The sequence below is a fragment of the Motacilla alba genome, chromosome 1 (assembly GCF_015832195.1).
Source record: "Motacilla alba alba isolate MOTALB_02 chromosome 1, Motacilla_alba_V1.0_pri, whole genome shotgun sequence".
Taxonomy (NCBI): Eukaryota; Metazoa; Chordata; class Aves; order Passeriformes; family Motacillidae; genus Motacilla; species Motacilla alba.
In genome coordinates this window covers 62,439,266-62,456,037 of record NC_052016.1, presented here as the reverse complement: position 1 = coordinate 62,456,037, position 16,772 = coordinate 62,439,266, and the positions used below count along the sequence as shown (strand labels likewise).

The window sequence follows — 16,772 nt, the reverse complement described above, 5'->3', positions numbered from 1 at the left end:
TATGGGCCATTTCCATAAATACTGTGTATAATGTGTTTCCCTTGGATGATCTTTACAGTTCAGAGGTTGGATGGATGTGCTTTTCAAAGCAGCTGAAGAAAAAGCTGCAGTAAGAACTATAAATGCCAAGCCAGTAGTAAATATTATTGCTTATTAGTTCTTAAAAGGAGTTAATATACAGAGAGTGGTCAGCTTTTCTCTTCTTCTCTGTTTTGCCAACAAGTTGTCTCTTGAAACATAGCATTTAAGTGAAGTGTTATTGTATTGCATCCTCAGCTGCTTTAGACTTGAAGAGTTTGTGCTCTGAAAGGCACCACTTTGTGGACAGAGTTAACTCTTTTGGTTTATGCAGCCAAGAGACATCTCAGTAAAGCTCTTAAGCAGCAGGCAGATTTGGAAAATTATATGACACATACTTAAGTATGCATTTATTCTTTTTGTTATGCTTTCCATATACTTTGTATTTTGTTTCTTGTTTTGCAATCGGGCAAAGATTTTGGATCAGGTTCTGTTAGATGTATCTACCAAAAAAAAAAAAAAGGATCTTTGACTCTGACCTAGATTTAAAATTCAGTTAAATCTGAAATCTTACCTGACCTTTTACTCTCATTTTTCAAGTGATAGCACATACAAATAAAGCTTGCAGACAGATCCTTGGGGTGCCTAAATAAAGCCCCAGGTGAGTTTGGGAATTTGAGAAGCTAAACTGTGTTTTTTCTGAAAGAGATTTTTTTCTGAATTGGGGTCAAAAGCAGAGTGACTATCTCCGATTAGATAGATTGATGCTGCTGGTGGTGCAGTTTTGGGGAGCATCTGGTGGCTATGCAATGCATTTAATGAGTGAAAATATTTAGTAAGTTACAAGGGCAGTCTAAACAACTGGGACCAGTTAAAGTTCTTCCAACATGAATGAGTTTTAAAAATCATCTGCTAAGAGAGCTGAAAAATAAGAGTGAATATCAACAAATATTGACCAGAGGTGCAGAGGACTGGCTAGTGTGAGACTAACTTCCATTCATTTTCCTGATTTGTACTACAAATGGATACAAGAACACTGTCAAGCATGAGGGTTTTGAGATTGATTATTGATGGTTTGATCACTTTTTCACTTGTGGCCCATGTGTGTTAGTGCATTTCTACACAGGTTGTAAATCTGACATGATATGTACATAGCATTTTCAATAAAATGTTTGTAAAAGATACTGTCTTATGCTTACTACACCCTTTTAATGCTTATGAAAAGGAAAATTGCATGAACAGGAGGAAAACGTACCTTGGAAATACCCTATCTTTTAATTGCAGCTATATACACTTCAAAGTTTTCTAGCATCACTTTCCAGCAAAGATATGACACATAGTAGATTGTTATTATGCCCACACAGCTTTCTTTGTTCATCCTCTGTCAGGTCTTTCAAATGCCATACAGAGCACTGATTTCTCTACAATAGCTTTCCAATTGTGCATTATGTTCATAGAATTTCAGTGTGTTGTCATTTTTTTTTTTTTCATTGCTGAGCCTTGTCCTCTCAACTGAAAAACAGATCCATTATTTTTGATGGGAAAGAATCTAGTCTCATGTTGGTGACAGTAGTTAAACAGAAGGGTATTGGGTTTGAAGTTCTTTTCAGAAGCACGTAAATGTACGTTGCTGGATCATCTTCTTGTATGGTGCCACTGTGCTTCTGGGTCTGGGCTAGTACAGTAAACATTTCTGTGCAGCTTCAGAGAGCTGGAAAAAAGGTCTGAGGTGCCTGGGAGCATTCCACAGAGAAAAAGAGGCTTAATGTTGGGTAAGGTTACATCTGTTTAGGATATAGTTTTGGTGGATATGAGGGCCAGTGGGAAGCAGACAGGACTAGAAAATGCAGGTGTAACAAATTGCAGATATGTAATGGAGGCTTGAGGCCAGATACCTGCATGCTGCCTGTTCCCTTGAAAGCATAGCACAGAATGTTTTTGATCACTATTTCCAAAGAACTTCAGTAGACTCAGTATAACCTTTTTTTTTTTTGTTAAAGGTTCTAAATTGTGTATGAAATAGGAAAGGATTGAATGCTAAAGCATGATGCACAGCCAGCCTAGGATGTAAATATATTCCTCCTTAATCACTCAGTAATCAGTGCACTCGGGTGTCTTTCAGCTAACAAGACATTCTAGAAATACTTGGTATTTCAGCAAAGCTGATCATCCAGACGACTCTAATGGCGCAGGAGATCTGTATTACCAGAAGTGGTAAAAGATCAACAAGAACATGCAGTACTTGTCCAAGGGAGTGTTGTTTGAATGGTACGTGAACTGGGTGAAATGCAGTTATATACAATGCAAGGTTGTGCATAAGATTAATAAATTATGGATGGGGATCTCACTTGAAACTTGATAAGGAGGAGGAAGAAGCAGGCAAGCTATCTGTTTGACTCACAAGATAAATACTATCTCCAGTATAATGTATCTGTAAAGCTTAATGTTATCATAAAATGCATCAGAACAGTTGTTGGTAGAATAGCTTGGGATGTTTACAGGATTCTGCTAAGAAATCAACTGTAATTTGACAACTCATGTTTACAAAAGATGAAATGAAGCTGACTCCAGGTGTTGTGAATAAGAAGTGTTAGGATATTCAGGAGAAATTATAAAAAGAAAGTAGAAGAGCTTGATTTGCTTGGCTAAAAATGACTTTGGTAAAAAACAACAGGGATTAAAAAAAAATTAATGCCAGAGCTAGTCTAGAGTCCAGTTGTCTGTCAAATGGCTGTGAAATACTTCTATATAATTACAAGAAACTTGGCTACATAGGAGAGTGGTGCTCTAGAAGAGCAGTCCAGTAGAGAGACATATGGATAAAAGAACTGCTTTGCTATTGGCTTTCATGCTTCTACATGGAATTCATTCATGGTATGATAATGGGGGAGAGGAATGAAATTGCAATTGCAGGTGAATAGACTTGATTCATGAAGTGTTTTTAAGGCCTTGAGCCCTCATAGTTCAACAACAGAAAATTTTCATCTCCTGCATCCAGACAATAGTGAAGCAATAAAAAGATTTCTGCACAAAGGGCACATTTACTTTGCAGCTATTTAGCAGTTTTCTTATCTCAGTTCCTTCATGGAGGGATATATTGGTCCATACATAATGTATGGTAAGGAACTCCACTGTATGCATGTGTCGTTTTTCCTTTCTTCTGGTTTGGAATGACAACCGTTATATGTCTGAGCCAAGTTAGTTGTTTCATCCCTGGCCTCTTGTTTGGCACAGGTAAGTAGATTCCTTACACAGTTCTTTCTGGCTCCAGGTTCATTTTGGATGCCAAAGCAGTGGGTCTGTTACTTTCCAAACCGTATTTGGTTACAAAGCAAATTGAATTTGAAGAGAACACTGCAGTGGTATAGGCTTGTCTTTGTTTCTGGTCCCAGCTTACTGCTTTCCCAGATACATTCTTTCTGGTAATGCATGTTTATTAACATTGCTGAAAGCTTTTTATCAAGAGAAGCCTTTGCCATAGATGCTCTTAGTATTTGAGCTTACATACTTCCCGTATGTGGTAACTTGCTTGAGATTTGTAGAAAATAATGCCTCATTTAAGTGATCTGTAAATAGTTCATTGTGGAGAACCAAGGAGTCTGTCACATAAAACACCAAAAAGATCAAATTTTAAACTTCAAATTCCAAGACAAGTTTAAAACATACAGATTTTAAAGTCTTTATTAGTTAGATTGCAGACCCTGAAAGCCTCTTTCACATCACTTTGAGCAGTAAATTGTGAGGTTTGCAGTGCAAATTGGCTGATAGTGTTAAGGGATTTGTGCAATAGTAGAAGCATTTCACTGCAGAAGAGGCTGCAGAAGTTTGCAGCAAGCATGGCACCTTTCTGTGTTGCTAAGTCTGATTGACAATATCGTGTCAGTCAGACTTAGCTTTTTTTATGTGTATCCTGGTTTGGGGTTAATTAATTTGGGATCAAATTTCTGCAAAGCTTTTTGGACATGGAAATTCTGGTATGTGGACCTTAAGTCATTAGCAGAACCAGAAATCTTAATCTATATGTTTATAGAAATCTATATGTTTAAAGTATTTATCATGTTGTCAGTTGTAATGATAATAGTGTTCAAGATCAGTGGTTTTTCAGTCAAACTTTTATTTCCACTGTCTTCAGAGCATCCCCTATTGCATCTGCATTTATAGGCTTGTTACTAATGAAAAGACAGAGAAAAACATGTCTATGGGAAGAATTTTGATTGCAAGGGTTCATGTTTAAGATGTTTGAATTCCACCTTAGTTGTGACTTAGATTTAGCTGCAGAAGTCTCAGATGCAGCCCAAGTCACTCACTAAATAATGATTTAATCCTAGCAAGCATGCTGAATCCATTGCTTCTCCTGTTTTGACTGTGGAATTCCCTACATGCCTCTAATGCTACAAAACATGAGGCTGCAGGGACAGTCAGGAGACAGACATCAAAGGCAGAGACAGTACAGAAACAGTATATAAATGATGTCTTTCTGTCTCTCCAGAAAGAAAGGCTGCTTGTCTACTTGGGCTGCATTAAGTTTATTCTGAAATGCAAACAGTATCATCAGTAGGAAATTGTTAAAAGCACTTGCCCACAACCAAAAAAAAAAAAAATCTGAGCTCTGCAAGTACCACAGAATCTAAACCTGTAGCTCCCCGTGTCCAGCAGTGTCCCTTACCCATGAGGTTCTGGGAAATTCGGAGTTGGCCTTTTCTTTTGTTGTCTTTTTAAGTGGAGGTGGGCATCTTCACCTCAAAAAAAAAGATTCTAGAGTGAAAATATATGGGAAAGCAAGCTGCCTTTTTCTGCTGATGTAATGGGGATTCCTCTATGATACAAGTGAAGTCCTGGGTTCTACTGCCTGTTTAAAGGCTGGCTCTGAATTTTCCACTTAGAAGTTCTTGGATTAAACGAGTTAAGCGTGTTCTGTTCCAGTTTCTAGTGATCCATCTCCAGCAGAAGTGACCCAGGTTATTTCTTTGTTTGCTGTTCGTAGCACTCTCCTAAAGAAGAGCAAGCTGTGGTGAATGTGCAGAAGCAGAGATTTGTCCTCTGGAGGCAGCCAGTGAATCAGGCTGCTGAAGCCAAGTGTTTGCTTTAGATGCAGCAAAGTATAAGGTGTATGACAGCAGATGTTTTCAATTTGGTCTTAAGTCTCTCTTTTGCCATATGATTCTGTATAATTTGCCTGAGTCTTGTTCCCTACAGTTTGTGGCATGGCAGAATGATTTCTCATCACAAATGTCATCTTTTGAATTGTCAGCTTCATGGATTGTTTTCTCTATTCATGATTTGAAACAAAACTGAGTAATGAAGTGTTACTTCAAAATCTATTTCATGGTTAAGAAATCTACATCTGAACATTTGTGGAACTGCAGTGTTGCCAGAAACTTTGTTGGTGGACTCAAGTGAGCACCTCATATGGAGACATAAAAATATTTGTATGCAGTCAGTGTGAAAGAGGTAGGCCTGTAGGACCAAACTCTTTCAATTGCATAGTATTATTACAAATAATCTTTTTATCTGATCAGAACAGCAGGCTCACCTAATTAAAGAACCACATCTGAGAGTGAAATTTCAGTGAGACTGCTGTTGGGTGGGAGGGTTTTTGAAAATCAGCAGTTGACATTAACTTTTTACCTTACACTTAGAAAAAGATTTAGCCCTGGTTTTGCACCCTTGAACTCTAGTGGTGGAGCCAATATCTTTTTCCCTCTTCTGCTAAATCATGTAGATTTACCTATTTTTCCTATTTTTTCCTCTTCTGCTAAATCATGTAGAATCCAGGATTATGGGATTTCTGGAAAGCTGAAATACTCCACATCTAACTTAGTTTCATTATAACTTACTTACTTAGTTTCATATTTTCTAGTTTAAATCAAAACTCCCAAACTGGTCTCTTTAAAGAAAGTTCTATATTGTATTTATTTTACATATTAGGAGGATTTCAGCTGTTAATAATAATAATAATAATTATTATTATTATTATTATTATTATTATTATTATTATTATTATTATTATTATTATTATTATTATTATTATTATTATTATTATTGTTCTGCTGTGGTTTTATTTTAAATGGGCAATATGAATCTGCATTGTATTCATTTATATAATTAGATTGAAACCTAGACAACCCAAAAGGAAATCTGGCAAACAATCTACTTGTTATTAGTAGATTCCAGAGGCTCAGAGTAGTATGTCTTTAGAGATGTCTGCCTTGGATAGAAATAAAAATTTGAGTTGGGCACTGAATTTCTTCTTGACAGCCTTTTCTGATATGACTTTTTGCTGTGTTTTCTCACACTGTACATGATGTATTAATCCCAGTTTGCATAATTAGATGATTCTTTTTTTGTTTTATATCCATGGACTCTTTCTTGTCCATAATTTTAAAATACCTTACCTTAGAATCTGGTAAAATTGTTCCAGCATTTATATGACTGCTGTTGATTTTCTTAATCAATACATTAGATTTGTATAAGTAATATTCAGTAAGTCATATTCAAGTAATTTTATGTGTATATATGTGTATATATATATATATATATATATATATATATACACACACACACATAGATATGTGTGTGTGTGTGTGCGCACAATAATTTGGGAAGGAGTAATGTTAAGAAATTTGCACATAGGAAAGGAGACTTCTTTGGGTGCCAGCTGAGACAGCAAAATGTGCCAGATAATTCTGCATTCTAGTTTCAAGCCAATGTAGCCAGGTAAGTAAATAAAAGACCTCATTAGTGTAAAAAGTTGAATACCAGGATGATGAAAAGGCTTTTACATACTATGTAATACTATTCTTAGCACAATCAGGCAGGCAGGGGGAGGAAGTTGAAGTTAATGCTTGTTCCTTCCAAGAAAGTTAATGCTTGTTCCTTCCAAGATCTGTGTTCTCTGGATCAACACAGTCTTTTGTAGAAGGCTCACTTGTGCTTTTCACTCTTAACCACAAGCAGCTGTCAGTAGCAGTGCTTAACTTTTTAACTTCCTGGTCTGCAGTGCTATTTGGGGGAAAAAAACCAAACCCACCTGATTAGGAAAACACCAATTCTAGTGGTAACAACTGTTAGATTATTAAATTGTAGATTATTCTGAATATTGTGCATCAAGTGCAACATGATTAAGCAGCATGCACAAATACTAAATTTTAGTATTTGGAGTTGGAGATCTGTACTGCTCAGCATCAGTGCAAGGAAATTAGGCTCTCCTTGAAGAAAAAGCTAAGCTATATGCAGTGCAGTTAGATTAGAATGAGTGCAGATTATTTTTCCTGCTAAGAATAATAACATTTTTATCAAAGCCTCTCTGTATGGTATATCACATTTGCCTCCCTCAAATGCAGCTATTTATGGTTCCTCCAATATTTAAATTGGAACTCTGTGAGGGAGTGAACAATTTTTTGACGTAACTCTTCCATATAGTTACTAAATCATTGCTCTAAGCTGGCAAAATAAACAGAGTAATTTAACAGCCTGGGCTGCACAGTACAAAGTGTGTGTTGTATTTCCACATTAACATCTTTGAATCAATGTTACCTTTTTTTAGTGAAGTAGAATTCGTCACTGTGGCACACAGTTGCTTCAGAAAGTAGGTATTAAAAGTCTTATTATTGTAGTATCTCAAACAACTACAATCATTCTTCTGCAAATTCCCAAGTGTAACTTTGTCTTATGAAGTTGTGCTATTCAAAGGCATGGACTTGCAGTCTTTTGCTAATTACAAAATTGCATCATGGTCATTGTTTAGAAACAGGTGAAATAAAAGTACTTTTAACATTTGAACATAGAAACCATTGTCACCTTTTTCCTTTGAAAGTATATCAGGCCATTATAAAAGAAAACTGATAGCTGCATTAGTGATAAAGTGCTATAGGAACCTGTCATCTCTGCACTTTGCCGGAGAAGGGATTTTCTTGTGAATATGTATGTGTAGTTTCATGGGAAAGATCAGGATCTCATTAGGATGTAATCTTTAGAAATACTCTAGTTAGGCTTCATAGCTTTCTGCTCTTTTATCCATTATTCCAAAGTCTCTGTAAAAGAAACTGATGCTACCCCGACTTTTGAAAGGAACTATGATAATGTTTTACCTTCCGTTTTTCCTTTTGTTTGCCAGCCTGCTGTCTACTGATAGGTTTCCTTTTTTTTGTTTCCTGGTCAGTTAATACATTTCAATTGATGTTGAGGCTTTGTCAGCTGCTGTTCCCCAGCCTTGATGGCAAAAGTAGACAGATGGATGGGGGAAGGGAAGGGATTGTTTTGTCAGGATGAATTTAGAGCATAAGGGATACCTTAAATTGAGAGCACTGCCAGCTGAAGTCTTCTGATCACCTGTGTCCTTGCAGTGATCCCAGTTCCTTCTTGTGCTTCTTCTCCAGCTTAGGCCAAACCGTAAGTTCTGTACTTGCTTTCTTGTTTTGTTATTACTTGCTTTTATTGTGTTGCACCTCGTATGTGTAAAGATGTTGAGGTTAACTTAAAGTATTCATTTGGAAGTATTTTCCAAGCATGGCTTACAAGACAAATGTAGACCAGTTGGTGGTGGTTGTTATTGCTGGATTTTTTAATTAGTTGTAGCTGTTGGGAACCCAAAATAAAACTTTGAAGTCTGAGTCCTTATGTAAAAGACAGAGTGGTGCAAGTGTTTGTGGCATCTGGGACTATTGATTTACTGCAGCCCATCAGTGTTAGAGGGGTGTGCTGCTACGTCAGCTGGCGCTCTATTGTTTCTGCTGCTGTGGCCTTTGTGTTTGATCCTGTCAGTGCTTGCGTCAGTGATGCATATCATTGCCTGTGTGATGTCAAAGTGTGGGTGTTCGGTTATAGAGCCATAGTTAACCTAATGTGCTGCAGTAAATCCTGAATGCTATTTCCTCCTGGGGATAGCAGTGATTCATCACCGTTCACATTAGACTAATGCTAAGTATAGCAGTGTTCATGAGCCGCAGTATCCACATAGATTACTATCAAAGTCATTGCAGCTCTCCGAACACTGGGCCGGAAAGTGTTTGTTTGCAAGCAGATCTGTTTGTGCACCCCCTTTCTTAAGCGTAAACTGATTAGCAGGTCAGCTCAAGGAAAATCCTCTGGAAGGACTGGGCCTAAGCAATTCTTTAGCACTTAATTATGGTAATTAACGTAAAAGCTTTCAACTAAATGACTCGGATCACGCCAGGCAGTGACAGTCGGTAGATTACAGTACAGAGCGGAGCGGGGAGCCCCGAGGGCTGGCAGCGGACGCGGCTCTCCGCGGGGGCGCTGGCCCTTGAAGCGGCGGCGCGGGCAGGGCGGGGCGCAGGGCGCGGAGAGGCCGCGGGGCGGAGCGGAGCGGAGCGGGCCCGGCCGCGCACCTGAGGGAGCCTCCCCGCCCCGCCCCGCCCCGCCCCGCCCCGCTGCCGCGGCGCGCCGGGAGCAGCCGCCCGCCCGGCCCGGCCCGGCCCGAAATGAGCGGTAAGGACTCCCGCCTGCCCGGTTCGGCCGCCGCGGTGAAACACGACACCTGCGGGCCGGCGGCCTCCGCGGTTGTGCGGCAGTGGCGGATGGGGGAGAGCTGCAGTGGCCAGGAAAAAAATATAAAAATCTGTGGGGCAGGAGTCGGAGCGCTGCCAGGCCCCTCTGGCGGGGGTGCGCGCTCGCAGGGAGGGTGGCTGTGGCCCCAGGGGCCGCGGTGGCCCCGGAGCCGTGAGGGGAGCAGGACGCCCGGCTCTGGGAGGCCGTGGGAGCCCGGGTGCTGAAGCGCAGGGCCGGGCGCTGAATGCCCCGGAAGAGCATTCCCTGCTCGGCGCTGGGAATCCGGTGTGTGCACCTTTGCCTGGGCTTTATGAGCCGCTTAAAATGGAGCGATGCTTCACGGTTGAAATAAAAAGAAATGGTGTATGGGCTAGGCGAGCGGTGGTGGTATCCTCAGGTTTTCAGGTGTTACTATGTTTAGATCAGCTTGTCACGATCCTAGCGATGATGCAGTGCTGGCAATTTTGCTGCATGTTTATGGTGGCTTTAATGAGCATGAGGTTTTTATAGTCTGCTCAAATAGACACGTTGAAGAAGTTCATCAGCTATTGCTTGGGGAAGGAGGTATTCCTCCTCGGTGGGATTTTAGGACAATAATAAATTGAGAGTGTGGTGAAACATCTGTGTCTTGGGTTCAGTTCCATTAAATCAACCCTTAGTGAGTTTGATGAGACATTTTTCAGTAATAAAGCAAACCAGTTATGTGCTTGTTTCCACTCCCACAATGTTTCCTTTCTACTTACTGTGTAAGAGAACTTGTATACCTGAAAATGTATCAAAGATTTGAGACCTCCCCTTACCAACAATGAAGTCATCAGCATTCATCATACAGTGATTTGGATTGAATCAGTTCTGTTTATATGCAATGGAAAATTAGATGTTTCCTTAACATGAGCTCCTGATGATGTTGTTTGCTGATACTTTATAACTCTGACCTCATGATAAAACACACTGGTTTTGTCATGCAGCAGTCCAGCCAATACCTAAAACCATGAAAGTTCCTCTTATAGTGTATTACACCACAAGAGAGCTGAGAGCTTCACATTAGCGAAGAAAAAAAATACATGTTTTTATAGCATGTTATAATTTTATCTTCAGATAAAATTTTGCAGGTTGTAATATGCTTCCTATCAAGAAATCAGTAATCTTGCTGTAAAACACAATGTTCTTTCAAAACACCTGTGAAGTCTGCCGACTGTTTGTGTCCCATGCTTATCATTTTCTTGGATGTCCGCCTAGAAATTTCATTTCACAGCCACTTGGAAATCTAATCAGAAGTAAATTAAAGCTCTTGAATATTCAAATATGTTTTCATTAATTCTGGTACTTTAAAGGGCAAAAGATGGGATGCAAATTTTGAAACAACTGATTTAACTCTATTCTAACACTGCAATACTTTTTCAGGTTCATACGCTCAGTTTATGCCTTTACTTTTGTGACTGCTAGATTACGGTATACTGAAAATGGCTTTGTGGATCAACCTTTGTACTGGATGGGAGATAACTGCTCTGTGTTTGTTAGAGAGATTAAAGTGCTAAATAAGTAAACCTTAAAAAGGTTGTTAAACACTATTCTTTAGAAGCTTAAAGAAAAACAAAACAAAAGAGCCAAACACAGATAATCACCAGTTCTCAAAGAAACCGCTTGCCTATGTGAGTTTCGTCATCCCCCAAGGACATGGTGTTCTGTAAGAAGTTCAAGTAAATGTGGTCTTAATTTTCCATTTACTTGGAAATTACATAGTTTTAAATTATGAGTTTAATGGAAGTGTCAGTGTTTTGTACTCATTATAGAAAAACTGCAGGTAAGCAATGCAAGATACAAGTTGTATAAAATCCACCTTCTTATGTATGAATTTCAACCATTATTTATTTAAATGGCATCTTAAAATAAATGTGCTTCCATTAGTTTTGACCTTTTTGAATTTATTGTAGTAAGGTAATGCACTATTTTAAGTTTCTCTTGCTGATTTTTGCTTCACTTTAATTTCTTTTTAGCACTTCATATTCAGGAGAAACTTTTCCTGAAACATTTTTGAGTTTCAGATGAGCAAAACCACTGGAAGAATGTTCAGTTCTCAATTTATAGCTTACTGTAGTCTTTATATTCTTTGCTGTTGCACAGTTCAGTGAATAATTCATTAAAGCCTTTGTTCTTAAAAAGTCTCTTCACCCCTTCCCCTGTTGTGGGTTAGCATTTTGTTGATAATAAAGCTGTGGTTCTTTTTAGGTAGACTGTTTGCAAACTTCTGTGTCTTATTCTAAAGAAGTTCCTATAAAACATGCAATCAAGTTGGATTGCATGCTGCTTTTCTAAGGAGTGCTTTTCATTGCTTTTCCTTGCTCTTTGCTTTCAGACAGGTACTTTTATTTTTCTGTCAAGTCCATATGTATCAGAGTGAGGTGTGCTAATCTTACCTACTGTACTTTGCATTTACTTTGTACTTTCGATTTGCAGATCCTAACAGTTTTAAAAAACGTTAAGGTGGAGTCAGAAGTATTACTGAGACTTCACTAAGTTGGATTGGTACTTTTGGTAGCTTCAACAGACTGAATTGGAAATTTGCAGAATGCAACCTACAGTGTCTGAATTCCAACATTTTGTCTTGTCACAAAACTTGTTCAAATTATATTGTGTTTCAGTATTTCTTTCATTATTAAAATTCAGTGTTTGTTCCCCTGTGTATTTAAAACCCAGGAACATAAGGACATCCCTCTTGAGCCTGTACCAATGTGCTCACTCTGGTAGAGGCCAGTATCTAATATTAAAGAGGACAGCATAGGGGTAGGGCAGGCACACAGAAGAAACTTTCTTGTTCATTCAACAAAAGTAGTACTTATATTTTTTACAGCTCTTAATGGATTACTTCTCCCAAACTGAACCTAATCTTTCGTTTCTACACTGTTCTTAAAGCAAGGAGTTACACAATTTAGCTGTGCATTTTACAAAAAATTCTCATATATGCTTTAAAATGTGCCTGGTGAATTAATTTACTATCTCTGCTTCTTGCAAATGAGAAACTATAAATTACCTATCTTTCCATTTTTAGGGTTTTTTTAAATACGTCTTTTACTGTTTCTCTGCTGCCAGCCCTTTAACTGTCTTTTGGTGGAAGAATCCTGAATTCCTGGTCTCTTGAATCTTTCCTGATATAAGGTGGAAAGCCACTGTAAACGTTTTTTGTCCTTTTCTAGTCCTGTGTGTTCATTTTGAAAAGTGGAGTCAAACACATTGCTCAAGGATTTGAGGTACAGCGTGAATTTATACCATAGCATAATGATGTTTTCTGCTTGTTCCCTGTTCCGTCAGTAATGATTTTTTAATGTTCTCTTTCTTTCTGCGAAAACCACTAAACAGCCCTTGGCTGGTACTTCTTTAGAAATCCATGTAGTAGCTGCATTGTATGTTTGTTTACATCTGATTTATGGCTTATCGCTGTAAAGAAACACTTCTGGTTTTTCCAGATGCATCACTTTGCACTTACTAACATTATTCCTTCTGGGTTTTTGTCATCTGATCAGTGAGTACTGTGAGATCCTTTACAGCTCTCTTGAGAACCTAGCAACAATTTATCACCTTGCTGTTCATTTTCTTTTCTGGAAGCTTTGTCTAATATGCAGAACAGGTTCTTTAGGTGCCTGTGGGACTCCTTTCTTGGTCACTCAAAGAACTTCAAAAGCTGATAATTTACTTCTCTTAGTTTCCTGTTCTCCAATCAGTTATTAATGGAAAGACCTTTTCCCTTTTTAACCAAAGGCAGCATTACTTCTTTAAGAGTCTTTGAGAGGCATTGTCAAAAGCTTTTTGAAAATCCAGGTATGTGACAGCATCCCAGTGCTCTTTGAAAGTATCTGATTTTCTATGCAATACTGCAATAAAATCTACAAATGCCACCACACATTCCCATTGTGTCATACTTATCTAATTATGTGTAAACTCCTTTTTCTATGGTTTGCGTGGTACAAGTATCACCATGGTGTCCTGACTTTTCCCATTAGCTGGAGCAGACTTACTAGTTGGTAATACACTGGCTTTTCCCTGGGACCTTAAGTTCATGTCTCACTTACCACCTTCCACTGCTGTGGTACTGACACTACTTTAGTTGATAAGACTATAGTAAAAACCAGCCATTTTGTAAGTAATTATCTTTGTAACTCTTAACTGAATATGATCTGGTTTCAGCAGCTTGTTTCAAATATTTTTGTTTGTTTCTGTTTAATCGTCTCTTCTATTGTCTTTTCATCTTGGGGCATTTCTTTTGATTTGTCATCTGTTGAGTTTTTACATGAGCTCTTTTGTGAGCTTACTGACAGAGATGGGAGAAATATCTGCTGGGGATTTTTTTTTTAGTTTGTTTATAGTTTTGTTCAACTGTTTTTTAGATTTCAAAGAGTGCCCTTTGCTATAATTTTATCAGTACAGTTCATTGCCTTTGTTTATTCATGTTATCTTGTATATTTTTCACAAAGACTTTGCAGCTCAGTATGTTCTCTCAGCTTTCTCAAATTATTAAATGGTGCTGTACTGAATATTTCTGTAACCCACTTAGGTCCTGCTCAGGTTCCAATGATGTCCCCAAATGGTTCAGTGCCTACTATTTATGTGCCTCCTGGATATGCCCCACAGGTATGTCACTTCACTTGCTTCTTAATTTATTTATTTTCATGCACATTTTTGGAACTGGAACTATAATTGCTAATTCAGTAAAATAATTTGTTAGATTTCAGTCACTGTGATCAAGCAAGGAGATAAGAGGAGATGTCTCCCAGTATTTCTGAGATGGAAGACTTCTCATGCTGTGTCTGTGCCTGTTCAGTTATATATTAACTATGTACATGACAGTAGCAAGCAGAGTTCCTTGCTGAGTTCAGAACCCTAATGTACTAGATGCCTTCTGAATATAAAATGCAATCATGACCCAAATATCTGCTTTGCAGGATCTCTACTGAGTCCTGTGTTAGTGGATATTTTCTCTTGGCAACAATATATATATATATATATATATATATATATATATATATATATATATATATATATATATATATATATATATAAAATACATAATTTATACATTTACATAGTTCATGTCTGGGAATTTCCCTGTAGATAAGGAGAAAAACAGGTCAGTTGAAAACGTACAGCAAACAACATGGAAAAAATGTCAGTTGTCCACAGGGACTAGGTTATCATATAATGTTTCCACCACTTATCTTAAAATGGGGCTCTCATTTTTTCGCTGCTGTGTGATTCCTAATTTAGATGCCTGGAAATTAAATGTGAGCTAGATAACCTGGACATCCTCTAAAGTAGATTAAAAGGATGATTTCTCTTGGCTATTTCTGACATGTGAGTTATAATGAGATGTGTGGCCTTTTAGATGGTGCCTCTTTCTTTCCATTGCCTGTAGAACAAGTCTAGGGCTTAGTAGGTCAGATCTGGAGGTTAGAGCAGTTGAATGCCACTGCCCATGATGTAAGTCTCTCTCAAGACATTCTGTTGTCATGACCAGTCTACCTCTGACTTAGTATGCATCCAGTGGTGCACCCTGAGAAGGGGCCACAATGCATAAAGTACAACAAAAAAGCCCATGGTGTCAGCAGATGTTGGACAAATTATTTAAACAACATTAAAAAAATTGTCCTCTAGCAAAAGAAAAGGCTGTTAGGGCAGGCAGACTACTACTCTGATTTTATCTTTCATTTCTTGGAAGTTGACTGATAAGTTGATTCTATGCATCCTTTGTAGTTGAGTTCCCAAGCAAGAAGAAAAATTACTTATAAATAATCACTAGAAGTCCATATATCTTCAGGTCCTAGTAAAAAGTCCTGATGCCTATTAGAATTAATTTTTAAAGAACTGAAAGAAGTTTAGAGCTAAGTGAAAATTTGATTTTACTATATTTCTTATTTGTTTTCATTTGATGAAGTACATATTTTAAAAGTTGTGTAACGTGCCAATCTGAAAACTACTTTTTGAATTAGTTTATCCTTCCTTTGAGGACAATTTGAATCAAAGATGCCGAAGGGCTGGGCCTTGCTGAGGCCTATTCATTAGCCTTTCACTGGAGTTTGTTAGTCCAAGCAGGTGTTGTTTTAGCTCATCACTCTGACCTTTGAGCTGAAGGTGCCTCACATCCATCCAGCTCAGAGTGCAGGTGGAGTGAGCTCATCCGCTTTTTTCATTTGAGTAGAAGTGCCGTGATCCAGTACAACCTGTAGTTTATAAGCCTTCTGAAGTGTTTGCTACTGACAAAACATACCAGACTTTGAGGTTTATGATGGGAGTTCCTCTTACACGCTAGAAGATTGGATAGCAGTCTTGCAAAACAGGAAAGTCTAACATTATAGAGCTAAGAGTTTTCCCAGACTTACTGCAGTCCTAGGAAAGTTCCATGGTTTCTTCAGGTATAGGATATTTTTAAAGGTCAGCAGCTGCAGCTATATTTTGTGTTGAATAAGAAACCAGCTAAATGTCCTAAGCTGTCAGCCTGGAAGAACTTCAACATAACCAACCATCTTTTGTCTCTCCATTTTCATTGAGTTCTATTATGCCTCTGCTTGCTTCAGTTCCTGTTTGGCAGTGATACAGTGTACTGTCCTCTGTTAGAAGTTGGGGATAACCACTGAATAAAAGATTTACTTTTCTTATATCACATAACTAAAAAGCAATTCATCAGCTGATTTCCTTTTTCCTTCCTCTTCTTTTGGAACTGTAGTTGTAAAACTGAAAGAAAGCACATCTTTATTCATCCTCTCTTAAGCCATCTATGCTCACTGTGTGCAGTGAGTTTTCCAGTGATGTTTGGTTGGTTCACTCAACCAAACAGGCCTGTGCCAGAACCACATTTTGCTAGCAGAACTGGGATAATAGAGAGCTTGTTTACTTTTTAAACTTAAAATTATAGACTTAGCATGATGCTCTGGATGCTTTTTGAAGCATTTTTATCTGGGTAGCTGTCTGCTAGAGGCCTACCATTGAGCAGATGTTAGATCTGGAAGCACAGCTACAGGCTTGTTAAACATAAGGTCCCTGCTGTTATGGATTGGGTGACTGTTTCTAAGTTACTTAAGCTATTAGCAGGCTCGAGGAAACAAGTTGTAAACTAAGCAGCTTGTTTGCTTTTTAATGGGAGCTGCTTCCTACATAATCTGAGTCTACTCATAAAATCATAAGTTGCAGTATTTTGGGGGTTTTGTAACCAAAAGGGACTTAAATAATTAAAACTACATTTCAGTGTTTAGAGA

At 38.2% G+C, this 16,772-nt stretch overlaps 1 protein-coding gene across 7 annotated transcripts in view; it reads left to right on the top strand.

Annotated features, from left to right (window-relative positions):
* The window catches only part of FNDC3A (fibronectin type III domain containing 3A), a 110,889-nt gene that overhangs the window by 47,795 nt on the left and 46,322 nt on the right, over nucleotides 1-16,772 (top strand). For 6 of the 7 annotated variants that reach the window (XM_038134304.1, XM_038134217.1, XM_038134675.1 and 3 more), the window contains one exon: nucleotides 14,078-14,154. In XM_038134304.1, coding sequence (XP_037990232.1) covers nucleotides 14,078-14,154 — 77 coding nt within the window. Of the gene's footprint in view, nucleotides 1-9,400; nucleotides 9,469-14,077; nucleotides 14,155-16,772 lie in introns of those variants that run through there. The other variant, XM_038134577.1, reaches the window with a different exon arrangement.